Below are 22496 nucleotides of genomic sequence, written 5' to 3'. Positions count from 1 at the left end.
TACATGTATTAAAAAAAGAGCAGAATCCACTGGCAAACAGCCCAGAGTGTCTAGAAAAGCTTCTCCTCAGAAGATAAGCTATACTTCTCGTTAATCTTAAAGCTGAAATAAATCTGATAGGAAAATGCAGTGTACTTAGGGGTAACACTAACAGACATGGAAGCAGCTGCTGTGGGATAGACTTCCCTTTAACCACACAGAGGCTTATTCTGGTGCTCACAGAATTGCATTTTTCTGTGCCTATAAAATCTGGTGTCGTGGTTTCAGCTGAGATAGAGCTCATTTTCTTTCTAATAGCTGGTACGGTGCTGTGTTTTGGATTTAGTATGAGAACAATGTTGATAACACATTGATGGTTTTGGTTGTTGCTAGGTAGTTGTATTGTCTACACTAAGTCAAGGACTTTTCAGCTTCCCATGCCCTGTCAGGTGCACAAGAAGCTAGGAGAGCACAGCCAGCACCGCTGACCCAGGCTGGCCAAAGGGATATTCCCTACCATACAGCATCGTGCTCCGTATATAACTGGGGAAGCTAGCTGGGAGGCAGGATCGCTGCTCGGAAACAGACTGGGCATTAGACTGTTGGGTTTCTTCCTGCATGCAGTAAGCAATTGCATTTGTGCATTACTTGTTTTATATATAGTAGTAGTATTCTCTTCCTTTGTTATCCTATTAAACTGTCTTTATCTCAACCCACAAGTTTGGGTTTTTTTCCATGCTCGCCCCCATTCCCTTGTGTGGGGAGGGTGAGAGAGCGGCTCTGTGGTGCTCAGCTACCGGCTGGGGTTAAACCATGACACTGGGTTGACTGAAAATGTGCAGAACTGGAGCCAAAGCCAGTGGATATGTCTCTACTCTTATGATTCCCTGGGTTTTGAAGTCTTGCTCTCTACCACTCTAGTATTGCCCTCATGCACATTGAACATTTCCTCTAAAACAAAGGAGATACAGCAGTTGAAAAGGAAAATACATCTGCAGGTTCTAATCACATACAATTATGAAAAACAGTGGAAAAATATCAGGCTATTTCTAAGAAATGGAAAACTTTACTTTGGAAGAAATCACTCGTCCTGCCTCCTTAGTCCTGGCTCCTACTCAAAGCTGGGCTAACTCCAGTGTCAGAACAGTTGTCTCGGAGCCTGGTGCAACTGAGTTCTCAACCATCACCAAGGATGGAGATTCCCCAGCTTCTCTGAAAAATCTCTTTTGGGGCCTCACAACTCTCATACTAAAAATGTGTCTTCCTTATGAGCAAGCAGATTTTACTTTGCTGCAATTCATTTTCTGGTTAAAAGAAATTATTTTCTAATAAAAATATGGCAAAACTTTCAATCTCTCACAAACTGCAGGAATACACACATAAGTATCTGGGACACTGTTATTTTCAGGATATACAGATAAACTGGACAAAATACAAAAACTAGAACGAAAAGCTACAGAACAACATGCAAACATCTTTCATCTGTTTAAGGAGGCCTGGGACTTCTTAACCTATGAAGAATAATGCATGTACTTGTAAAATCATGGTACAAGTCGGAGAGCCTAAGAACCTCATTTCATTACCTGCAGGCCTCATTGCTTAGGCAGACAACCACCACTTTGGAGACTTTTTTTTTTTTTTACAAAAATTGTGAAAAGCAAAATAGAATTGTAAAGAAAATACCTGTGATGAACTCCTGAAAGTTAGCTTTGCAGGCAGTGTCAAGACCCTGCCATTCCACATTTCTTTTGCATCAAGAAGAGCAGAGTAGTTGACTGCAAAGTATTGTCCATCTGTTAAAACACAGAAAACAAAACCAATTGTGTAGATTAAGCAGGTGAGGTACACCTACCAGTGCAACAGTGGCCTCTAAGTAATTGTGTCTGCATTTTCTTAAACAGAATAGTAGCTACACAGACTTGAAAACAACTCAGTACAGTTGCACATCTTTTTACACAAGACTAAGTGTGAATCTCTGAAGAGCTGAGCACCCAGACGAGCTCAGCTGCAGTTACAGATGTTTGCAAAATTTGAAAAGCAAGTCCAATATGAATAAAACATCTGAGAAGCTTTTAGGTTCCCCTTTAGACTGTGCTTCCTCACCAGCAAAAGTGCTCTCCAAGGAACCCAGCTGCAGTAAGCTCACAACACTGACTTCAAGGGAACTCAGCAGAGGAGGCAGCTGGAGCCCACCAGCATACTCCAGAGAGGAGCGATATGGATAGATTTGCTCTGTCCCAGGAAAACTTCTCAAAGCTCTCTGGGGAAGGTTTGGGACAGCACTGGACATAGCTTTCCTTTCTGACACAGCAGATGTCCCACACCCAGAGTACGCAGTTCCTGGCCACATGAGCCCAGCAACACTTTGGATCTGCTGCCTCTAGGAACTGAAGCAAATCTGGCTCAGGATCTCGAAACTGCATTAAATGATGCCTCAAACTACGAAAAAGCATCATGTTTTCACTGGTCCTAAAACTCCACATATTCTTTTTTTATTTTTATAAAATAGCCAACGTTATAACCACTAACTAGTTGGTTCTCCTCCTGCTGAAATCAAAGAGAAATCTGACTGAGATTTCAGTTGAATTTTGATTCACAGTGCACTGGAGCACTGACAAATTACTATGGCTAACATGCAGCATGACTGCATAGGCCAGTGTAGGCATAGCCTTTCTGTCCATCCCCAGTGGCAAGGCAAGGGCTGAGACCAGGACGGACATAGTAATCACTGAATATTAAACTATGCGGAAATCTGTTCCGCTGGATTTTCTTCCACTTTAGTACTCTTCATGCTGATATGTGTAACTTACATGGGCTGTGAAAGCTAGATGCAGTTCCAGATTCAGTAGTTTCAGTAACTGCTCCAACTTGGTTTACTAGATCAGCTCTGTAAGAATTTTTTCTCTTCTTTCTGAGGCATCAATCTTTCTCACGCACCTCTGTTGAGAGCCAGTAATTCCCTGACGCTTTCAAAAAACACAGCCCCATAATCAGTAGCACTGCTCAAACTGCTGTTACTAGAAATGGAGTCTGGCTATCTACATGCAATCAGACAGCAGCCCCACATCTACCTATTTCCCTTTCCTATTTGGAAATCTTTTGCCAGTTAAAGACTATCATAACCCTACGTACTTCAACCATAAACAGATCTTACTGAACACTTCTAAAGCTCCCAAAAGCAAGCTGCTAATTTTCTACGTGCTTGTGCATAGAAAAAGGGAGATAAACAAATCAAGAAAGCTAAAATTTTGTGAATGTGCAATGATCCACTTGCTACCAAAGGAACAGACTGAGTCCAAGAGTGGAACAGGTTTATCTATTACCTGCTTTGATTTTACAATTTGCTCAGTCTGAGGAGAATGGATGCTGAGAAGAGCCGCCTTATTTCTCATGAATCATCTTGCCTCCTTCCATGGCCTTTTGTAATTCCAATGTACCTCAATATCTCAGCAAGCCAATCCGCCTGCTTGGCTCAAGAAGGAAGACTCATCAGATTGATCAAAATGGCTTGTGCAGCAGCTGTTAAAAGTATCCAAAATGAAAAAAGCACTACCATTAAAGATTCTGTTTCATTCTGATGGCAGTGACTTTGTTTACAGAGTACAGGGGCTCACTTCTGTGCCTAGGAGATCAGAAGCAGTTCAAATGTGGGAGCCAAAATGTGAGTTAATAGAATTGTAAACTGCAGCATGAAACCGTTCCCAGAGTTTTTCACCTGTATTAACTGATAATCGGAGAATTTACACCACAATAAATAAATAAATAAATAAATAAATAAATGTTGTGATTTGAACAGATGCTCTTCCACATGTGCAAGCAGGGGTACTTCCCTGCAGATTTTCTTACCTGGCAAGAATCTTTTCCTGTAAATCTGTATACCATCTGTGGTCTTATTACCACTGTTTTTTTGAACATGTAGACCAGTGATATTGTCCAGGAGGATAAGATCTGTAATGTTTGTTGAGAGCAGCGTGTTGGTGTTATTAATCGCAAGCGTAATATACAGAGTTTGAGGGTCATGTTCTACATCCACCTGAAAACAGAAATATTAATGGTGCAAAATGCCTGTATGTGCATTTTCACAGCAAAATTTGTAGTCTTGATTACTAATTAAAGTTCATTATATGTGTAAACTTATTTTCTGAAGGCATTCTGAGTGACCTGAAAATAGCACTACACTCTGTTTGATCTCAAACTCCCAAGGAGATTTTAATCGGTACATCAAGCTGTTGCTTGGAGACAAAAGGATGGAAAGCCAGAAGTTGGAAATCCAGCTCACACAGAGCCAGAAGTGAAAAGAAGAATCTGAATCTCCCCATGATACCTCATACAACACAGAACTGGATCGTAACTTTATAACCAGAGTCTGGAAAATTCTTAACTTACAACATTTGTACCACGAAGACGTTTCTTGTGCAAGCTGCCCTCACTGTTAATTCATTCTCTCCATGCAGGTTTGGTCCCTGTTTTCATGGCAACCATGCTCTCCAAAGGGTGCTGGCTGCCTTGATTCACCCGTCCCATGGAAGGGCTGAGGGAGCCACGAGTAGACTTGGAGTTCGTGGCTCTGCTTCCAGTTAGTGGTGAAGTTCATAAACTAATCACCTAGCAACAGACACTCACGTGATTTTATTTATTTATTCCATTAGGCCGTTGACTCTTAATGAGTAATTATACCCTCTAAATGAAATTACTCTGAGCACAGAGTTGCTTACTGACCTCTCACCTTCCAAATTGCCTTCCCCTATAACTCACATTAAACCAGAATTGTCTAAAATTTTACAAGTCTATAATATGCTGGCCTATAGTATAGCCACGATGGTATATCAGGCTTTTAAATAAGTGTTAATTTGTTGTCATTATTAACTGACTGAAGTATGATTCAGGCTGAGCCTTTCTCTTTTTTCCTCTTCCTTTTTAGGAAATGTCTACTCTGTATCTGGACAATAGCAAATATAGATAATAAAACAGCCCCCACAGAAATGAGTTCTAAAAATATGAATTGTGATAGAGTTCAGAAATCACACCAGAGTTCATGGTAGCCACAGTTTGACATACGTGGTTATGATTTCATTGTGCACCACTGCTGTCTGCAGTTCGTACTAATTCAGTATTGAAACAGATTACAGTTTTAGGACATCTTGTGAATCAAGGAGAAGAAACGCTATATTGAAACTATTATTGCTTAGTTTGCATTTTTCTGTTCAAGTGACAATAATAAAAGAACATTTGAATAAATCTGTTTATATAACTAACTCGCCTTGGTATACTACACTAAATTTTCCAAACTCATTACAGCAAGTTCAACCCCAACTGTATTAAACAAACCTTATGGAGGAAGAAACCCAACTATTTATTGTACTAGACTCTGCAAATAATTGTCAGCACATATAAAAATAGGCTCAATCATTTGTGAGGAAAGCATTACCAATTTCATATGTTTGTATATCATGAATTATACCCCAACATTTATGATACTTAAAATCACCAAATATTAAAAATGTGATATATTTTGGGCAGATTTTCTCTCTCCTGGTTTCTGAATTGGCACGATTCAGTCAACATGCCTTTCAACCTTTCCTGTGCAGTCACAAAGGTTAGAAACTTGCTTTAAAAAGCACAAACAAAATGAAACAGGAAAAAAAGCCTCAAAGCCACATAAAAAAAAATCCAGAGTCACAAAGCGAAGACCCTGACCCAATCACCAAAACAAACACACCTTAAATATTCAAGGTTCAAACTGCATGAGTTATTAATACTGTATTATGCTTCACAGTAAGTGTGGATGGGCTTGTGCAGACAAACATGTCTGCACCAGCAAAAGAGGGAGCTGGGGAAATGGGGAAATAGAAAAACTTTTTCCTCCCTTCATTTTCCCATACCCTTCCCTTGCTCTTCTGTGAGATGAAGGCAAAAAAATGAGGATTTCAGGGTCTCTTACTCTGCTTCTGATCAGGCACAAATATATTCCTTTACATTTGGGGAGAGGGGATGTAAACAGTAATTTAGATAAACTCCTGCAATAAAACAGGCAGAACAAGTAGCATGTGTATATTCACAGGCAAGTGGGGGAATGTGGCAGCTTTAGTCCTCTCCTTCCCCTAGGCAGGAGGTTTAATGCACACTCCCACACACTGTTCATTCTCTTTCTCCAACCGGTTTTGTACTTTCTCTTCAATTCATTTAATAAAATTCTTAATTCAGTGACTAGACAAAGCAACCCTTCAGAGGTATCCCAACTGTACCGCCCATCTCCTACTGCAGTCTTCCTCAGGTGGCCAACTGGTCACGTTTGGTGCATTTCTGATTAATATTACACGTTTTACATTCTTTATTTTTGACTGGCAACGAGTTTTAAGCTGAACTGCAAAGGGGTTGAAAAAATAAGTGTTCCTTGCTGATAGCACTGAAAAAAGTAGGTTAGCTTCAAGCAGTAGGGAAGTTGTTGGGTTTCACCTCTCCTAAAAAGAACCTCCTCCATACACCGCTGCCATTGGGATCAGCAGCCACTGGATGGATATATCCTTTAAGTTGCTCTTCTAATTTGCCTGAAGATGTTTTTTCTTGAACCCAATGGCAGTTCCTGATGATGCTAAGTGCTTATTCCATTTTCTCTCTGCTGCTGAAACACACAGTGTGTGTCATCACCCCCTGCAAGTGATGTCACGTCAGGTACCTGGGAAAGTGGAGTGAAAGAACCACAGCAAGAACAAGTACATGCTAGGAGAAAAGAGAGGAGAAAGGAATTGCCATGGAAGTGAAAGGAATGTAGGATCTCTGGGAATAAATTAGAACAACTAGAAACATGAAAGGATGGGAAAAAAGAAGGATGCTTGTATCATAGATGACCTGCAATGCAAGAATGCTTAGGAGATTGAGAAATGAGACAGGTAAATGTGTTAAAAGCCAAACAGTAAAATTTCAACTCTGCTAAATTTATTTATTTCAACTCTGCTAAATATTATTGTCATTATGAAGTACTATCACAGAAATGTTCATGTCATACTATGGAATGAAGCTCTTAAAGGAGCACATTTCTGGAAACAAGGAAGGGACTGGGCCCTGGAAGCACAGCTAAAATTTAAACATCCTGGTTTCAATTAGGGTATTTCTGTGATAAGGTGTTGGAAAAATCCTGCCTCCAAGAAGTAAACATATGTCATCTCCATGCTCTGAAGAGCCACTCATGGTAGGAGGAGGAAAATGTGCAAAATTCACTTTTTTCCATTTAAAACAGCTAAAGACCACCATATGGCCAGTCTGTCTCTTAGCAGGAAAGCATCTGTTCAGATGAATTAGGATTGAAGCAAATGACATGGTAAGGAAAGGAAAATAAAATGTGAACTGTATTTGAAGGTGGAACACAATCACATACAACTGCATAGTTTTCAGTAATTTACAACTAATAGCACTGCAAAATTATTTTCTGATAATCCTAGCACCTACAACAGACTAACTTTGATCTTGTACAGGAGGATTTCACAATTTTTAATGAGCCTGTGTGAGGTCATGCTATGAAGAGCAGAAAAAACCCAACATGTAACTTGTCTCAAACTCTCTTTCTCAGAAACTCTGATATAAAAACTGGGAATCTACAGCTGAAAGAACAGAAGATTCTGTGTTACTGCTTCTTATACCTGAAATGCTCACTCTTCAGACTGATTAATTATAATACGCAGCCATTTCAATAATAACATTACAGGCAATTAGTGCCATGAGATGTGATGCATATTCATTCTTCTCTATGCAAATGACCTGCTGCAGGTCACAATGTCACCTCTTCCTACTGGTTACTGAATCCTCCCTCTACCCTCATATGCAGCATTTCAACAGCTGAATTCAGATTTGTCTTGAAGTTGGATGCGCTTTCTCTATCCAAAAGACAGGTAAGAAGAAATGTCTCTAATTATAAAAATTCAGACTTGCTTCATTCAGTTTAAAAAAACCAACCAAACAAAAAAACCCTACAAAAAACCCAACACAAAACCCAGGAAAAATAACAGTCTAGGTAAATCTATCAACCTATGCCACATAAAGTAAAAATAAAATGGAAGGTTCAAAATTTCCTTATAGTAGGGAGGTCTTTGCACCTCATAAGCATTTTACACAAGTCAAATGAAACCTTTTTTTCATTAATACTGTGCTGTAGCCGAGTCCCACTGAATATGCAGACTATGACACATTGGGTCACACATGGCTGTGTGACTGGATGCCCAAAGACAGCGGGCATCATAGGGCTCAGTGTCCCATCCTTTGAAAGGAGTCCATACTTGGCACAGGGAGTCCATACTTGACATGACTGAGCCAGGAGAGTATCTCAGAAGACTTATTGCATCCTCTAAAGAAGTTTGTCTCTATTTCTACTCAGCCTTGTGGCTGATCTCTACAGTTCACTGGGCTTTGCCCATTTATAGTTTTACAAATTCAGAGTGAGGTATTTACTTTGACCACAATCCAAAACCCCCTGAAGTCTGAGAGACGATTTCACTGACTTCCTTCAGCTTTCAATCAATATTGCAAAACTGTGCCTCTTACAGAGAGTGCGACCATCTTAACATAAAAATGGGTATTTTCCCAAATACTCAGCATGGGCACAATTCTGTTCCCACTTTTTAAAGGACATTTGGGTACAAATTTCCTATCAAATTAAAAAGAGAAGTGTAAGAAAACTTACCACAGCACATTTATCAAGCGTTATTCCAAATCCAGAAGACACTGACATACTGGACACGTCTTCGGGCTGTGGAGGAAGGGGAAAAGTCTACATAGTGTATGAAAATATTATCATTCACAAACTGCAGCACAAGTTAAATTACGTAAATAATGAACCAAGGAAAAAAAATAGAGGTATGAATTGCCTTTGAATTTAAGAGTTTTGTTATCCCAATAGTTAATCTTTTTTTCTAGTCCAAATCTGTATGAAATACTTATTCCCACAAGTAATTACTAGTATCTTAATTGACATATTCATCTTTTGGCTATCACAATTCCCTAACAAAATACACTATGCACGAAGTTCATCAAACTATACAGATGCGTTTCATTACTATGTGTCTATCAGAATTTACAGAGCAATCACTTAGCTGTATCTGTCACAATAAAAATTCTTTGGAAGTCTCTTCACTAGTTGGTGTTGCTAAAGCCATCTCAAGTGAACATAATCACCTGAGACAGAATTAGAAACGTACTAATTGGGTAGTAAACTCCCAGCAACATCCACTTTTGATACAATTGCTACAATATTTACAAATATTAAAAGTGGCAAACCATCTCTTACTGACCAGCTGGTGGTTAACAGAAGACTCTCGTTTGAACAAAATCTTCTTTGTCCATGAGGGTATCAAAGCAAACAGTGAATGGCTCCACTGATCATCTGAGGCTGCAGAAGTCAAGAGCAGGTCAGGGGCTTCACTTGCTTGAATAACCAGAGGTAACGGCATTGCTGAAATGCAACACTCTGCATTAGAGCTAAAGCTGGCTCCTGTGCGGCAGCCGCTTGGTGCACATCAACCCCGGCGTATTCCAGCCATGGACAGGGCTTGTGGTACCTCTGTGTGCACACAGCGACCAGCACACTCTCCCCCAAAGCACTAAAAACCTATACAGGCAACAGAGACACGAAGCCAGATGGGAAACAGAGATGGGACTTGCCCCGCAGAACCCAGCAGGAGTTACAACAAAACTGTTTCCTACCTAGGGAACTCACATATACCCCACAGAAAACTTCTGCTGTTCAAATGTAAAGCATCTAGTGCATGAATTACAAGGTGTTACCCTTAGAGGGACTGTTAGTATTTTCATCACAAAGAAATTTTCAGCAATGCATAAATAATTGAAGGACTCTATGTGAGTAGCCTTGGTGCTAAGGGTCAGTCTGCCAATTAACCATTAAGCATTTCAATAAATATTCAGAACAAAACCACTTCTCAGTTGAGTGAGAATCTCGATTACATTTCAGCTGAATTGCAGTGCCGTCAAATCAAACACTCCTCAATTTCGTAATTAGCGATATCAATGCTAGCTTATAATCTTATGTTTTTATGGAAGAATAGGCCATGATGTCGCACAAAATTACAAGAACAGTTTTGAAATCATAACATATCACTTTCATCTACTAAAATAAAAGCACCTATGATATATAAAAGGAGTTTGTAATAAAAATCAATAATTTAATATACTAAATTGTCAAAAAGTAAAGCTGCTGAATGAAGAGGAAAAAATGTCATGAAAATTTAAAAATTATAGTTGGCGGTGTTTAAAGACACTTTTTTCATACTTTGCATAATAGTTCTCATTTATTACTTATTTTTAAATCCTGTACTTTAATCATTACCAATGTATATTCATATGAACTTAAAAGCAAAGACTTTTGGCAAATTATATTTTTCTATAAAGTTTTCATTTTTTAAAAACCCCTATTATATGTTAATGAAATATGAAAAGCTGAAGATACTAAAAATCTCATGAATATGAGAGGCAGCATTTTTTTTAAAAGACACTGCTTTGCTGGGAGAACAATATAGAGAAATACTGTCAGTTGTAAATAGAAAAGACAAGCACAGAGCATTCAGAACTGGATCCTTAAAAGGAGGTCCTACAAAGCACCTTGAAGCATTGCTACATATGAATCACTTGAAAGATTTCTGTTAACATAATGAATGAGATGCAGTCCTGCTGCTTACAGAACCCAGGTGGATATATGCATCTTGGGGAGATTCACTGTCTTCCCATGCTGGAACAGCATGCTTTTTCTTTGGGAGTGGTTTATACTGGATAAAATTGTGGCTATACAGGCCAGGAGAAGCTAGTTGTTTACATTTTATGATTTTAATTCACTTCCCTAAGTTTTACTTACATACCTAAACCACTGTTAAACAATGCAACAGACTCGGACTAATTTAGGGACTGTAAAAATAAGGTAAATTTGAGGAGAACAGTAATATATATAATTACAATACCAAACATCTGCATATCTTTTGGGTTGGAATTTTTTCAGGGTAGTCAGGCATGGCGTGTTTCTCTTCCGAGACTAAGCAACAGCTCAAATCACTCAGGATGACACCAGCACAGAACTGTAAATGCAGTACAGACCTGCCAGCTACCGGTCTGAGCCCACCTGGCCATGGCACTCCGCAGCAGATCCAAGTATCATGCTACATCCCATCTCCAATGGCGCTAAACCTATGTTCTCACTACTGAATCAAGGCTCTTCTCAGTTTTGTATAGATATATCCAAACATTGAAAAAGACTCATTATATATCTGTAACACCTCTTAGATATTAATGCAATTGCTACCTCATTCACTCACCAGGTCTTCTTTGCATTTTCTTGCCAGACTACAGGAGATGCACTTTCCTTTACAGTAAACAGAAACCCCAGCTGAAGACATGGAGCTTCTCTGTAGAGCTTCGTAAGAGTCAGAAGTCAAAATGGCAAAATGCATGGGCTGGGTTGAGCAACTACTGCCTTGAAAGTGTTTCTAGTTTAGCAAATCATTTCCTTCTGTATTTTGGATGAGTGAGGTCAGCCAACAAGAAAGGGCTAATTGCTTCATAAAATATCTTTTGTTCTTGTGCCCTATGCAGCACATCTCCATCGGCTCACCCAACTGCACCTTTCATGTGACAGCAAATCCTGATACTCCCCTCTGGAGAGTATCAAGTCCACAGTAACCAATTTAATTAACTGATCATGTTCTTCGACTCTGAAAAAATTTCTGGATTACTAATTACACAGATGAGTCTGTTTTCAAGTTGTGCTTTGTCATCACTTACAATCCTGACATAATGTGCCCAGCTCCCAGCAGAATTCTCCAGGCACGTTATTTGGCTGCTCCACCATCAGTAATTGGAGGTTGGGGATTTTGCAGGTTCTTGACATTATGTTAAGCAGCTTCAACATTAATGATGATTACAAGGATACTTCTGCAAATTCACCTGTATCTTCCCAGCACTCAGTGGAAGGTTTTGCTTAAATAGATTCAATCAGTATGATGCATGTCCATACAGCAACATGTGCTGCTGACTTCCTCCAGATTTTTTCCTCATCCTTCCTATTCATTTTTAACAATATAGGCTGTTTTATAATACCCTGGTTTCTCTTGCCAGTAAAGCAGCACTTTTCTATCTCATTATTTTTTGGAGTATCAACTGTCAGTTAAATAAAATAACTTTTTCCTGATCCACATATATTTAACTGTCACTAGAACATTATACAGCTCAGTCCAGCTGACCTGCAAGAACATAACTGCTTTTCCACATAACTTGCTGCATACTGTTAACATCAAGACAACGTAAGTGTATTTATCAATTCACCTACTGTCTCTTTTCAGATAATGTCCTAGATGGACTGTAGATGGCTGATGATCGCTTGAAAAGCTGAATATCTGAGAAAGGATGGTACAAGCATAACACATTCTGTGATTTTCAAGTCTATTCTAGATTTCTGTTCTGAAACTGTTGGTTTATTTTTTACAAACAGATTCATCTGAGGTTGGAAAATACTAACACTTGACTCCTGAGACCTTTCACTAACAAGCATCAAGCTTTCTTCTGGATACCCTGCTGCTCAGAAGCGCGAGTGCACCATTGTCAGTGCCCCTTCAGAGGTGCATCCCAATTCTGACACACATGCTGCCATCTCCTTGTTCTTTCCACTCTCTTTTTCTTCTTACAGCTTCAATCTTTGCTATTTTTCTGGCTGTTTTCAGAAAAGCCATTATCAAAGCCGCATGGTCTTTCTTCCATTAGTTTCTAAATGGAAACTATTCCCACTCCTTTTTGAAAGGGAAACTTTGCAAAACAGGGGAACAGTTTCAGCTCAACACAGCCCGAACGGCCCCCTCTCAGCTGGGCTTGCCAGGCTGCCACTGGGCACCCCTAGACAAAAACATTTCCCAGCGAGGCACATGCAATACACTTGGGAAGGAGAGCTCCCTCATCCCAGCCCTCACTGCATTTGCTTGCTGCTCAAGGTGTAAAAATACAGAGAGGATCCGACCCAGTACAAAATGCACCTACTGCCTGGAATCTGTGACGACAGTGGGTCTGTGTTCATACGGGCTGGGGGTTGAAGGGTAGGTATCTAAGAAAAGAAACTGTCCTCTGTTTGTGGTCAGCATACTGTCCTTTGCTAAGAAGTCCATTTTGAGTAATGACAGGGAGCTTCAGTGCTGAAGCACAAGCATTTACCACTGGACTGAAGGGCCCGAGTCCTGAACATGTTAGTGACACAGGTGGACCACCGGTAGAAGGGTAGGTGTAATATTACAGCACCTTACTTGAACTTACATAGAAGTTAAGGTGAAGGTTATTCTTGGCCATGGCAATTAAATAGGATGATACAAAATTAAAACAGTCTTGCAATAGGTTTGCAGTGAAGACTCCAGTGTGTCGTTAAGGCTCCCGTACCTTTACAACGCATCCTAACCTGCCAAATTATGGTAGGAAAGTGAAGACTCTGACAAGTTTGTGAAATGTCAAGTTCAGAATTAAAAATTACCTGACACTGGGATGAAAAAACCACCCAACTTAACTAAGACAGTCATTCTAATTCTTAGCTCTCAAGGACTGCGTATTTCAAGTCCCACATCTCCAGTCTGATTTGCTTTCCCCCAGAATTTATTAGCAAAGCTTTGAATTATCTTGCTTTATTTCAGTGGGGAAGAAAAGAGTTAAATATACTTGCTTGCTATATTTTTGTTGCTGCTGTTCTGAATTATTCCCTGTCCTGAAAACCATACAGGATACAAGATCCAATTTAAAATCCTTTCAATTACACACAACAATGAACAGGCAAACGTAGTAATTTACTGTATTTCAGTTTTGAATGTTGCCATTAGCTTTTCTTGTTACAAAGTCAAAGAAACTATGGGCATCAACAAGACAAAACAAATCTACTTCCCAGGCCTGTTTTGAGAAAATCAGAACAGACTCGAACACAACTCTCAAAAATCCACTGTTTTCCCCAATCACAGGGCTATTCTGGGATCACTTTTTCTCATCCAGAAACGACTCGAAAAATCTTCCAACAGCAACCCTGAGACCAGTGTGCTGCCACAAACTGTTTCATTTCAGCACACTGCCACTTCCAATGACAAAGGTTTGTGCAGTAGTTTCCATTTCGCCGCTTTCACTGAGAAATTAAGTCTAACAGCTTGATTAAGCAAACCACTAAAACTTAGCTTTAAATATGTTAAAAATTCATGTTTATTAGAATGGGACAGTTCTCGGTTATAAAATCAAGCATACAATTCAGTGCTTGTAGCAGCCCCTCCTTTAACAGGTATATTTAGCTACTAACAAAATGGAAGAGATTCAACCACTAACAAAAAGATATCATGTGTCAAAATCCTCCAACCACCCCACTTTTTCTCTAGCACCAGAAGGTGCTAGAAAACTGCATGCATTTCCTCCATCAGTGGATGGTACATTAATAATTTGCAACCCATCAGAAAGGAACATGCGAGTAACAAAGATTATGTTGAATAAATACAGGAAAAAAACAAGGAAGCTCAGCAAATCTGAATTATTTGCTTTTGTATTTAAATTAATAAACTCATTTGTGGATCAGCCATGGCACAGGGCAAATAAATTAGAGGCATCTGACTAGATGACTGCTTCAGAGCAAATTTCTTGGCAAACACGTCATGAAATCATCTCTTGGGGAACCAGTTTCTCCCATGGGGGGTCTATTTCAGACATTGCATTGCCCATGTTAATGCACTGTATGATGATGTCACAACCTTTCAGTGCACCCATCTCCACTACACTCGGTGAGGGAGCACACTATTTATTATACCTATATAATGAAAATAAAGACCAGAGACTCAGAGAATCTAAGTGATTTATTCAAATGTATACAAAGAGTCTGTGGCAGTCAGCCCTCAGACACAGCTCCTCCAAGCTGTAAGTGACTTCTCTACGTACCCTATTTAAATCAGATCAGACAACTACCACTGGAGATGCTCGGTGTCTCTGAGATCAGCGACAAACATACTTGATACTCACTGTAAAGAGTATTAGCATCCCAGGAACGCTTCAGACCCTGTACTTCTATAAGTCTTCAACAATTTGGTCCCAAAGTATATTAGCTATTGTAACTGCAGAAGTCTTTGAAAATAGCTTCAAGAGCAGGCATTGCAACAGTGTTAGCAACTGCATACTCATTAAGTTAGCTTCTGAAAAGGAACAAGGTCTTGATCAGCTTTAAGTAATGCAGGTTTTCTACAACAATGAGAATGCGGGGCATCAGAGGGTACTCCCCTACGTCCTTATGATCAACAAGGAAAAAGGGCTCTTCCTGAAAATGATTCGAGCATGGTACAAACTAAGGTTTTCTCACAGGGGCTCCATTCTAGATGAGCTGTTTAGGGAGGCTAGAGCACTCTTATTCCTAACTTCTGAGCAAACATTCGCCCATGGCCCAGGATCAAGAGTCCCACCGATGACAGTGGGCCACCAGGGCACAGCTTCAGTCCCCTGCCCACCTGAGCACCCATGCCCTGGGAGTCCTGGGACACTCACAGCGCTGAAAAGAGAGAGAAAACTGTTACATACCTGTCATTCCCAGACATCTCATCTCTTTTTGAAGCCACAGATTGTCTTTAATAACCTAAAGTTAACACAGAAGTGAGCAATTACAAAGAAGAACCATTTTCATGAATGTCTAACATCAAACTCTTATGCTGAATTTATGCTTCACAACTAGACAGAACCTTGTTCCACAAAGCCTTGAGTTTCCCAAAATTAACTACCAGAAGAGACACGACATAACTCTAGAGATTTCCCACAGCTTGTCAAGAGGCTCTGCTGTCTCCGAGCATGGCTATGCATGCTTGGGGCTCAAACGGTACTTACACTTCATATTATCACACTGAGCCTCTGTGCAATAGTGGAGCAGAAGGGTTTGCTTTAGGTTGTTCTTATAACCTTTCTTGCCATTTTCAAAGGCAGATTTGAGAACACAGGAAAATCCAATCACTAGGAGTCAGCAGTAACGAGTCCATATTGGATGATCAAGTCCACTGACATTACGCTCATTTTTCCTTCAGAGCATGACATGGAGCCTTTCAAAGGGACCACAGGCTAAAACCTGCAGCTTATGAGGCAATCTGTGACAGCCTCCTGCCTGTACCCAGACCGCAGAGATTGCTACAGAAATCACAGCTCTAAAACGTCAGCAGAAGAAAACAGTGTTTTTAAGGATTGTTAATGCCCAGTGTTTTGATCAAGATGTAATAGTCATACAAGCAAGTTTTCATTTAATAAAAAAGCTTCCTTGCAGGAGATAATACAGAGTAAGGAATGTTGGCTGATTGATTAACAGCAATCTTCTAAGTCCACTGAGTGACGTGACCCGCACTTGCTGTTTCTGTTTGCTCCTAAGCACTGCATGTGAGTAATGTTAAGTACTGACTCATGTCAACACCACTGTTACAGAACAGCAAGTTAGGGGCAATTTTCTTCTTTGCCTGCTCGGGGAAGCCATCACTTTGATTACTGTTAGAGCTATAACTTTAGTCAACCTTGTGTGAAAATAGTTCTCACTTCAGATAGGGCACTTTCCCTCAAAATAACAGAAAATGCAAGATATCTTACAAATTTGGATGTGCCAGGAGCCCTGGGTTTTCCTGCTCTGGAAAACAAGTACAAATGGGATTGGAAGCAGCTCTTGTGGAGGAGAAAGAAAGGACAGAGAAACAAATACAGGCAGGAACATGCAGCACGCTGAGCAGCCCCGGGATGCAGCTCTGGGAGACGCCAGGCACTGAGCTCTTCACTAGTGGCTATTTCCAAATACCTCACTGTACAGCTCTCCCTGCACTCCAGAATTCTTGTACACAAACTGAGTTATGTCAAAGTTCTCTAAGGCCATTATTAACTTCTTCTCGTTCGTTAAACAATCAATATGACCCTGAATTTTGAGCAGCCAAGCATCTCACAAACACAGATAGAACAGGAAACAACAGTGGCAAACTTAAACAAAAAATTGTCTGGTCGATAGATAGATATATGTATGTATTTCCATATACGCGTATGGATATGCAACAATAGAAATCACATGCTAAAAGGGAATTAACCTTTGCCAGATATTTCTAGTGCAGTCTAGAGCCCTATCTGCACTAAGGAAGTGTGTATCGGTACACTAAATGGATGTAATGACACCAATGTAAAACACTGATGAAAATATAAAACACCATCACCATCGTCTATTATGCCAAATGTTGAAATAAATCTTGTTTATAAATATAAACCCCAAATATTACTCTTATGCATTTTATAAGCATATATGTGAATGCGAATGTTAAATGTCAATAGTTCCTTTGCGAATGAGCCTGTAACAAAAGTAGACAGTGGTCTGAGTGCATATAAAGGCATGCAGAAAATGTGGCTTGCTAGCTAACAAGCTTTAAGCCCTACTTCCTAGGAAATCAGTGTACAAATGGCTCCTGATTTCCACCGACTCCAGGCATTCATTCATCTGTGGTTTTACAACAGCTCATGCACAAAAATCTACGGTGTTCGTATGTCCATGTGCGTCAACTACAAATGACACTACAGCACTCCTTGGTTTTTTTCCTGCCTTATCTGACATTCAGTTCTCAGTAGTCTGCACTGGAAAATATAGTCTGGATATTCGGCACAATTCTTCCACTCCGCTGCAGAGTGCATCCATAATGCCCGAGGGCATCACGAGGGGCTCTGCATTGGCTACTAGTGCCAATTCCACGGGCCAGTACTTGCATCATACTTCAAAAGTAATTAATTTAATGCAGTAATATTGCCAGCAGACATTTTCCCAAGTTTTACATTAATTTATCTTTCTGGTGGAAAAATAAGCTGAGGTTTTTTGTTGTCTTTTCTTCTTGCAATACTATTTCCTGCTGATTAGTCTTTTTGCAATCACACCACAAGCTATCTTTCATGATTCCTTCCATTCACCACTGCAGTGTCTCAGGTATTCTCCACATGGGCAAAAGACACATTTTGAGACAGCTTGACAGATAAAGAATGAAAAATACAAGCTGTATCCTAAACCGCTAGTGGCATTCCCAATAGCGGGCTGACGCGAGTGGGCAAGGGTGCTGTGGCTAGATAAAAAGCCATCAAATGGCTCCGGTCAGGAAGAACAGCCAAGCGGAGCCACTGTCGGCATGCGGCACGTTGCAGCGGCCTAACCAGGCCGGCCTTTGGCAGCTTTTCGGGCCGCTGCCCCCAGCCCAAGCGCTTGGGAAGCGCCCGGAGCTCTGCCGAGCCACCGCTCCTCCAGCAAACCCCGCTCAGACAGGGCCTCTCCTTCGCCCGCCATCAGCCGCCCCGGGCCCGCGGATCCGTCCCGCTGAGGGGCTGACCCGCCACCCGCGCAGCGCCCCGCGGGCACACGGCCTTACCCCAGCCGCCGTCCCACCGCAGGTTTCCCGGGGTGGACCCGGCGCCCCTGCCCCCTCCGCGGGGCTCGGCTGGGTGCGGCCACCGGCCCGGGCGCGCCAGGCGGCCGCTCCGAGGGGCTGGGCGGGCGCGGAAGGCCCGCCGGGGAGTAGCGCCAGCAGCAGGCCGGCCAGCAGCCTCCGCATGACGATGGGCGGCCACTCCGCGGGCGCGTAGGGCTGCCCCCGAGACAGGCCGGGCCTCAGCCGCCGCATCCATCCGCCATCCGTCTCCTCCCACCGCGGCGAGGGCGGGGGGCGGAGGGACCCTGAGCAGCGGGACCTCCCCTCCCTCTCCTCTCTGTGCGGGCCGGGCCGGGCCCGATGGCTCAGGCCGGGGGCTGCCTGCGGGCAGTGGGGCTACAGTTCTGGGCTCGCTCGCTGCAGGCGCTGCCCGCCCTGCTGGCCCCCGCCGTCCTGCTGGGGTTGCTGCTGGGCGCCGCCGCCGCCGCCCTGCTCTGCCGCTGCGCGCTCGGGCCGCGCCGGCGGAGAGAGGTACGCCGGGCCGGCGGGCGGGGGGCTGGCAGCCGGCCTTCCCATCCGCCTTCTGCCGCGGGATGCTCGGGCCTGACTCGGGGTGGCCAGCTTGGAGGAGTCAGGACTAGTTTGTGAGGGGCGGTGGCCCCAGAGGGCCCGGGAGGTGCCGCCGGCTCGGCCCTGCCCGCTGCACCGGGCCACCGGGACTGCCTGAGCTGGGCCGGGAGCCCCGGGCTGGCCCCGGGGGAGCGGGGCGGGCGGCGCGGCCGGCGGCGCACTCTGCAGCGGTCACTCTGCGGGCTTGGGGTGAGCTCGGTGGTGGGTGGGGAGCCCCGTAATTCCCGACACGCCTCTGTCGGAAAGGATTTTGCTACGTTCTTCATTTACAGATTTACTGAAACAAACGGGCTGACTCAAAAAAGAGGCTGGTTTAAGTATTGTGTTGTGAATATTGCCCTGCTGGCCTCTATCTTTAACATAGGTGACCCACTAGTTGCCTTTTGCAGCCATCACTTCTTGTACGAGGCTGTGTTGTTTTGGGGGGATAATGGAAGATGTACCCAGCTTGCAGAAACTTTGTGAGATAATTGAAAGTAAATACTAATTTCCATCCTAAAACAGTAAGAACAATCCAATTTCCAAAGCATTTGACGAACTTTTCCAAATTCATTTTACAAACAGCATAAGTGGAGTATTAGTACTAACCCACTGCCGTAGCCTTGCGGTGAGGGCACACACATGCATACCCGAGAAACAGAAGAGGCAGAAAACATCTGACAGTTTGATTGGTGTGAAACTAACAGGGTTTTATGAAGCATGTGATTTTGTCAATAACCTACCTGCCTTGCTGTTTTAAGGACTGTGGTGGATGGTTCGTATCTGTGTATTACATAAAGTGTTTGTTTGGACTCCAGGATTGCAGAAGTAGCACATAGCCAAAGAACCGCTGTCAGGCAGATATATTTTCTGAGAGCTGTTACCGACCTCTGCTTCTTTCTCCCATCACATTTGGTCCCAAATTGTGCTGGATTGACTGGATGTAGCAATGGTTGGCGCTGGCACAGCTGGGAGATTCGGAGCCCTGCAGAACGTTCTGCCAGCGCGCAGTGGGGGGTCTGGTTTCGCTTGGTTTTTAACCACACCTTTTTTCAGCTGTAACAGCTCCGCTGCATGTGCGTATCTAGTAGTGTTGATCGTCATTAAACATGACATAAGAGAAAAATCCTCTTGCTCCCAACTGCTTTTAAGTACGAGGTTTGATGGAGGCACTTCAAATGCTGGATCAATGCATCCTGTGTGAGTGCAAGCCTCTCTGATTCAATTGCTCATTTTCCCTGCCTTAATAGGTGGTGTCTTTATTGTACTGCCACTACCAACTCAAATATAGCCATGTACAATTTTATCCTTTGTGTCATTTATGTCAATAGGGAATAGAAGCTGTCAGTTCTCTCTGGCCCAGATCTTCAGATGCATTTAGGTGCTTAAATGCCATTAAAATCAATGTGCTGCTGTAAAAGAGTTGTTTATTTTGAAAGCAAAATAAACTGCCCACTGGTGCATACAGAGCACGCTGCGGGGCGGGCAGGTTGTGTCCTGTGGGTCTTATTTCCCAGATGTGAACACGGCTACCTTAGGCTGTCTGTGCCGATGACTTCCACGTACTGTCTGCCCCACTGATGCTCTGGAGCAAGCATCTTGCATGTACAGCAGGTACTGAACCACCTGTATTAAAGCCCTCTGTATCCAAAGTAAAAGCAGAGATAGTTTACCAAAGTACGCCGTGTTCCTTCCGAAGCAGCTGATTTATCCTTGCACTGGGAGCAGGGCAAGTACCTGGAGTCCGTAGTGGCCGCAGGCATGGCGATAAGCCACTAGCATTTGTCACTCAGCCCCAATTAATCACTGTTCTGTAGATCTCAGCCTGCATCTGTGGGACTTGGATGCACGCAGTTAAGTGCCCCATTGGTTTGATGATCTGTGCATAGAACACACTGGGAAAGTTGTAAGAAGAAACCTTTGCCATGGTAACTTGTGACCATATATTATACTGTAATGCATTTCTATCGATAATATTCTCCTGTTAGAGTTATGACATTGCCTGGAGGCTCTTGTGAGCCTTTGAGCTGGAGCTTGTCTCACTATGGTATTCTGGTAGATTAGCTTGATGAAGTGTAATTACAGTTATACTTAGTTTTATTCAGCTTCTTAATGTTCTAAAAGGGGAGCTCGGTAGCACCTCAGTTGCATTCACAGGTAGTATTCAGGAGGAGCTGCAGCCATATCATTAGACTATGTCAAAAAGCAGTTAGTGGAATGAAAACCTGAAAAATAATTTTAAAAGTAGTCGAGGTAGGGTGGCTGCCATCTTTTCCTTCTCTAAAAAAATCCCTTGCAATGCCATGTTTGGATGCATTGACCAACATTAGTATTATTTTTTGGTCTACCTAGTGTATGGGGAAGAGTGCGTGCAGCAGGAGGGTCTGTTCCCGCACAGTCTGTGGCCATACCGGCGGCTGTCTGTGTGTGTTAGGGAAGTAAAGGCCAATGATATGGGCTGCTTTTGGGGAAGGAAGATGGTGAACATTTTGTGATGGTTATTTCTTCCTCACAGGAACTTTCCCACACATAGAACTTCATTTAGGAAGTTTTTCCTCATAGCAGGGGAACAAAAATACTGGGTGTTCTCTTCATTGCAGGCACTTATGGACTATTTTAGTTAACGTGCTTTAATTGAGAAGTTTGAACTCAGACTGTGAGCTCGACTCTATAGGCCGTAGTAAGACATTTTGAGAGCAGATGGATTGATTTGACATGTTTACAGCCTCTTACAACTTTTCAGATTAAAATTCTACTTCTGGACTGACAAATCAAATTCATAAAGTTCATTAATTTTAATTATTCCTTCCTGAATATGTAAAATTCTCATTCATTTTCAGATTGTATTTTTCTCAAATTTTCAACTAATACTGAAATAACTTTCAGGATGGCAACATGAATGTATCCAGGCTGCTGTCAAAGATGTTTCCAGTGAATCTGCATGATCTCAGTGTTACATTTTATCTGTTTTCTCTTGGAATTTCAGAAGGATGATTCCCAGAGACTTCTGGAAAGCTTCAACTCTGATGAAAAAGAGCACACACTCATGAAAAGTAAAGCAGAACCCTATACGTCAAAAGAGGAAATGGTGCTGGAGGTAAAGCTCTGCTCTTGTTGGTGAATGTCCATTTTGCTGCATGTAGCAATGAGCACATTCAGGGTCTGGTCCAAACTGTCTTAATTTTATTTGGTTTGTAATTGAGCCCTTAAAAAGTGTTCAGACAAAGTGTAAGAAGGAGAATGGGAGTTGATGGCTGCTTAAAATGCAGCCATTTCAGGTACTCGTTCCCTTTATGAATTTCATTTCTCTTGGGGGACTCTTTTTGGATATTTTAATCAAGATCCTGAGCTCTTTTTGGACAGAGGCTTCTCTGGTTTTGTCTCTACATTGTCCTTAATTTCAAAAGACTGGTGGGAAAAGTTAACACTATTGACATACGAAAAAGTTCTTAGGTACTGAAATCAGTGCTGATAGTTTATAGTGGATTCTTTCCTGGGAAAGGAGATTTATTAGAG

The 22496-nt window shown here is 42.1% G+C and overlaps 2 protein-coding genes across 10 annotated transcripts in view; one reads left to right on the top strand and one right to left on the bottom strand.

Moving 5' to 3' along the window:
* EVC2 (EvC ciliary complex subunit 2) overlaps positions 1-18707 on the bottom strand; it is a 77751-nt gene extending 59044 nt beyond the window's left edge. For 4 of the 6 annotated variants that reach the window (XM_054823736.1, XM_054823739.1, XM_054823741.1 and 1 more), the window contains exons 1-6: positions 18372-18706; positions 15538-15592; positions 9261-9421; positions 8654-8719; positions 3826-4012; positions 1663-1772 (exon numbers count right to left, since the gene is read on the bottom strand). In XM_054823736.1, coding sequence (XP_054679711.1) covers positions 1663-1772; positions 3826-4012; positions 8654-8719; positions 9261-9421; positions 15538-15592; positions 18372-18623 — 831 coding nt within the window. In that variant the 5' untranslated portion in view covers positions 18624-18706. Of the gene's footprint in view, positions 1-1662; positions 1773-3825; positions 4013-8653; positions 8720-9260; positions 9422-15537; positions 15593-18371 lie in introns of those variants that run through there. The other 2 variants (XM_054823740.1, XM_054823742.1) reach the window with 2 other exon arrangements.
* Positions 18624-22496, top strand: part of EVC (EvC ciliary complex subunit 1) — a 57122-nt gene continuing 53249 nt past the window's right edge. For 2 of the 4 annotated variants that reach the window (XM_054823744.1, XM_054823743.1), the window contains exons 1-2: positions 18625-18902; positions 21967-22077. In XM_054823744.1, the coding sequence (XP_054679719.1) occupies positions 18732-18902; positions 21967-22077 (282 nt within the window). In that variant the 5' untranslated portion in view covers positions 18625-18731. Of the gene's footprint in view, positions 18903-20491; positions 20595-21966; positions 22078-22496 lie in introns of those variants that run through there. The other 2 variants (XM_054823745.1, XM_054823746.1) reach the window with 2 other exon arrangements.

Source organism: Grus americana, chromosome 4 (genome assembly GCF_028858705.1).
Source record: "Grus americana isolate bGruAme1 chromosome 4, bGruAme1.mat, whole genome shotgun sequence".
NCBI lineage: Eukaryota > Metazoa > Chordata > Aves > Gruiformes > Gruidae > Grus > Grus americana.
This window is presented reverse-complemented; position numbering and strand designations above follow the sequence as displayed.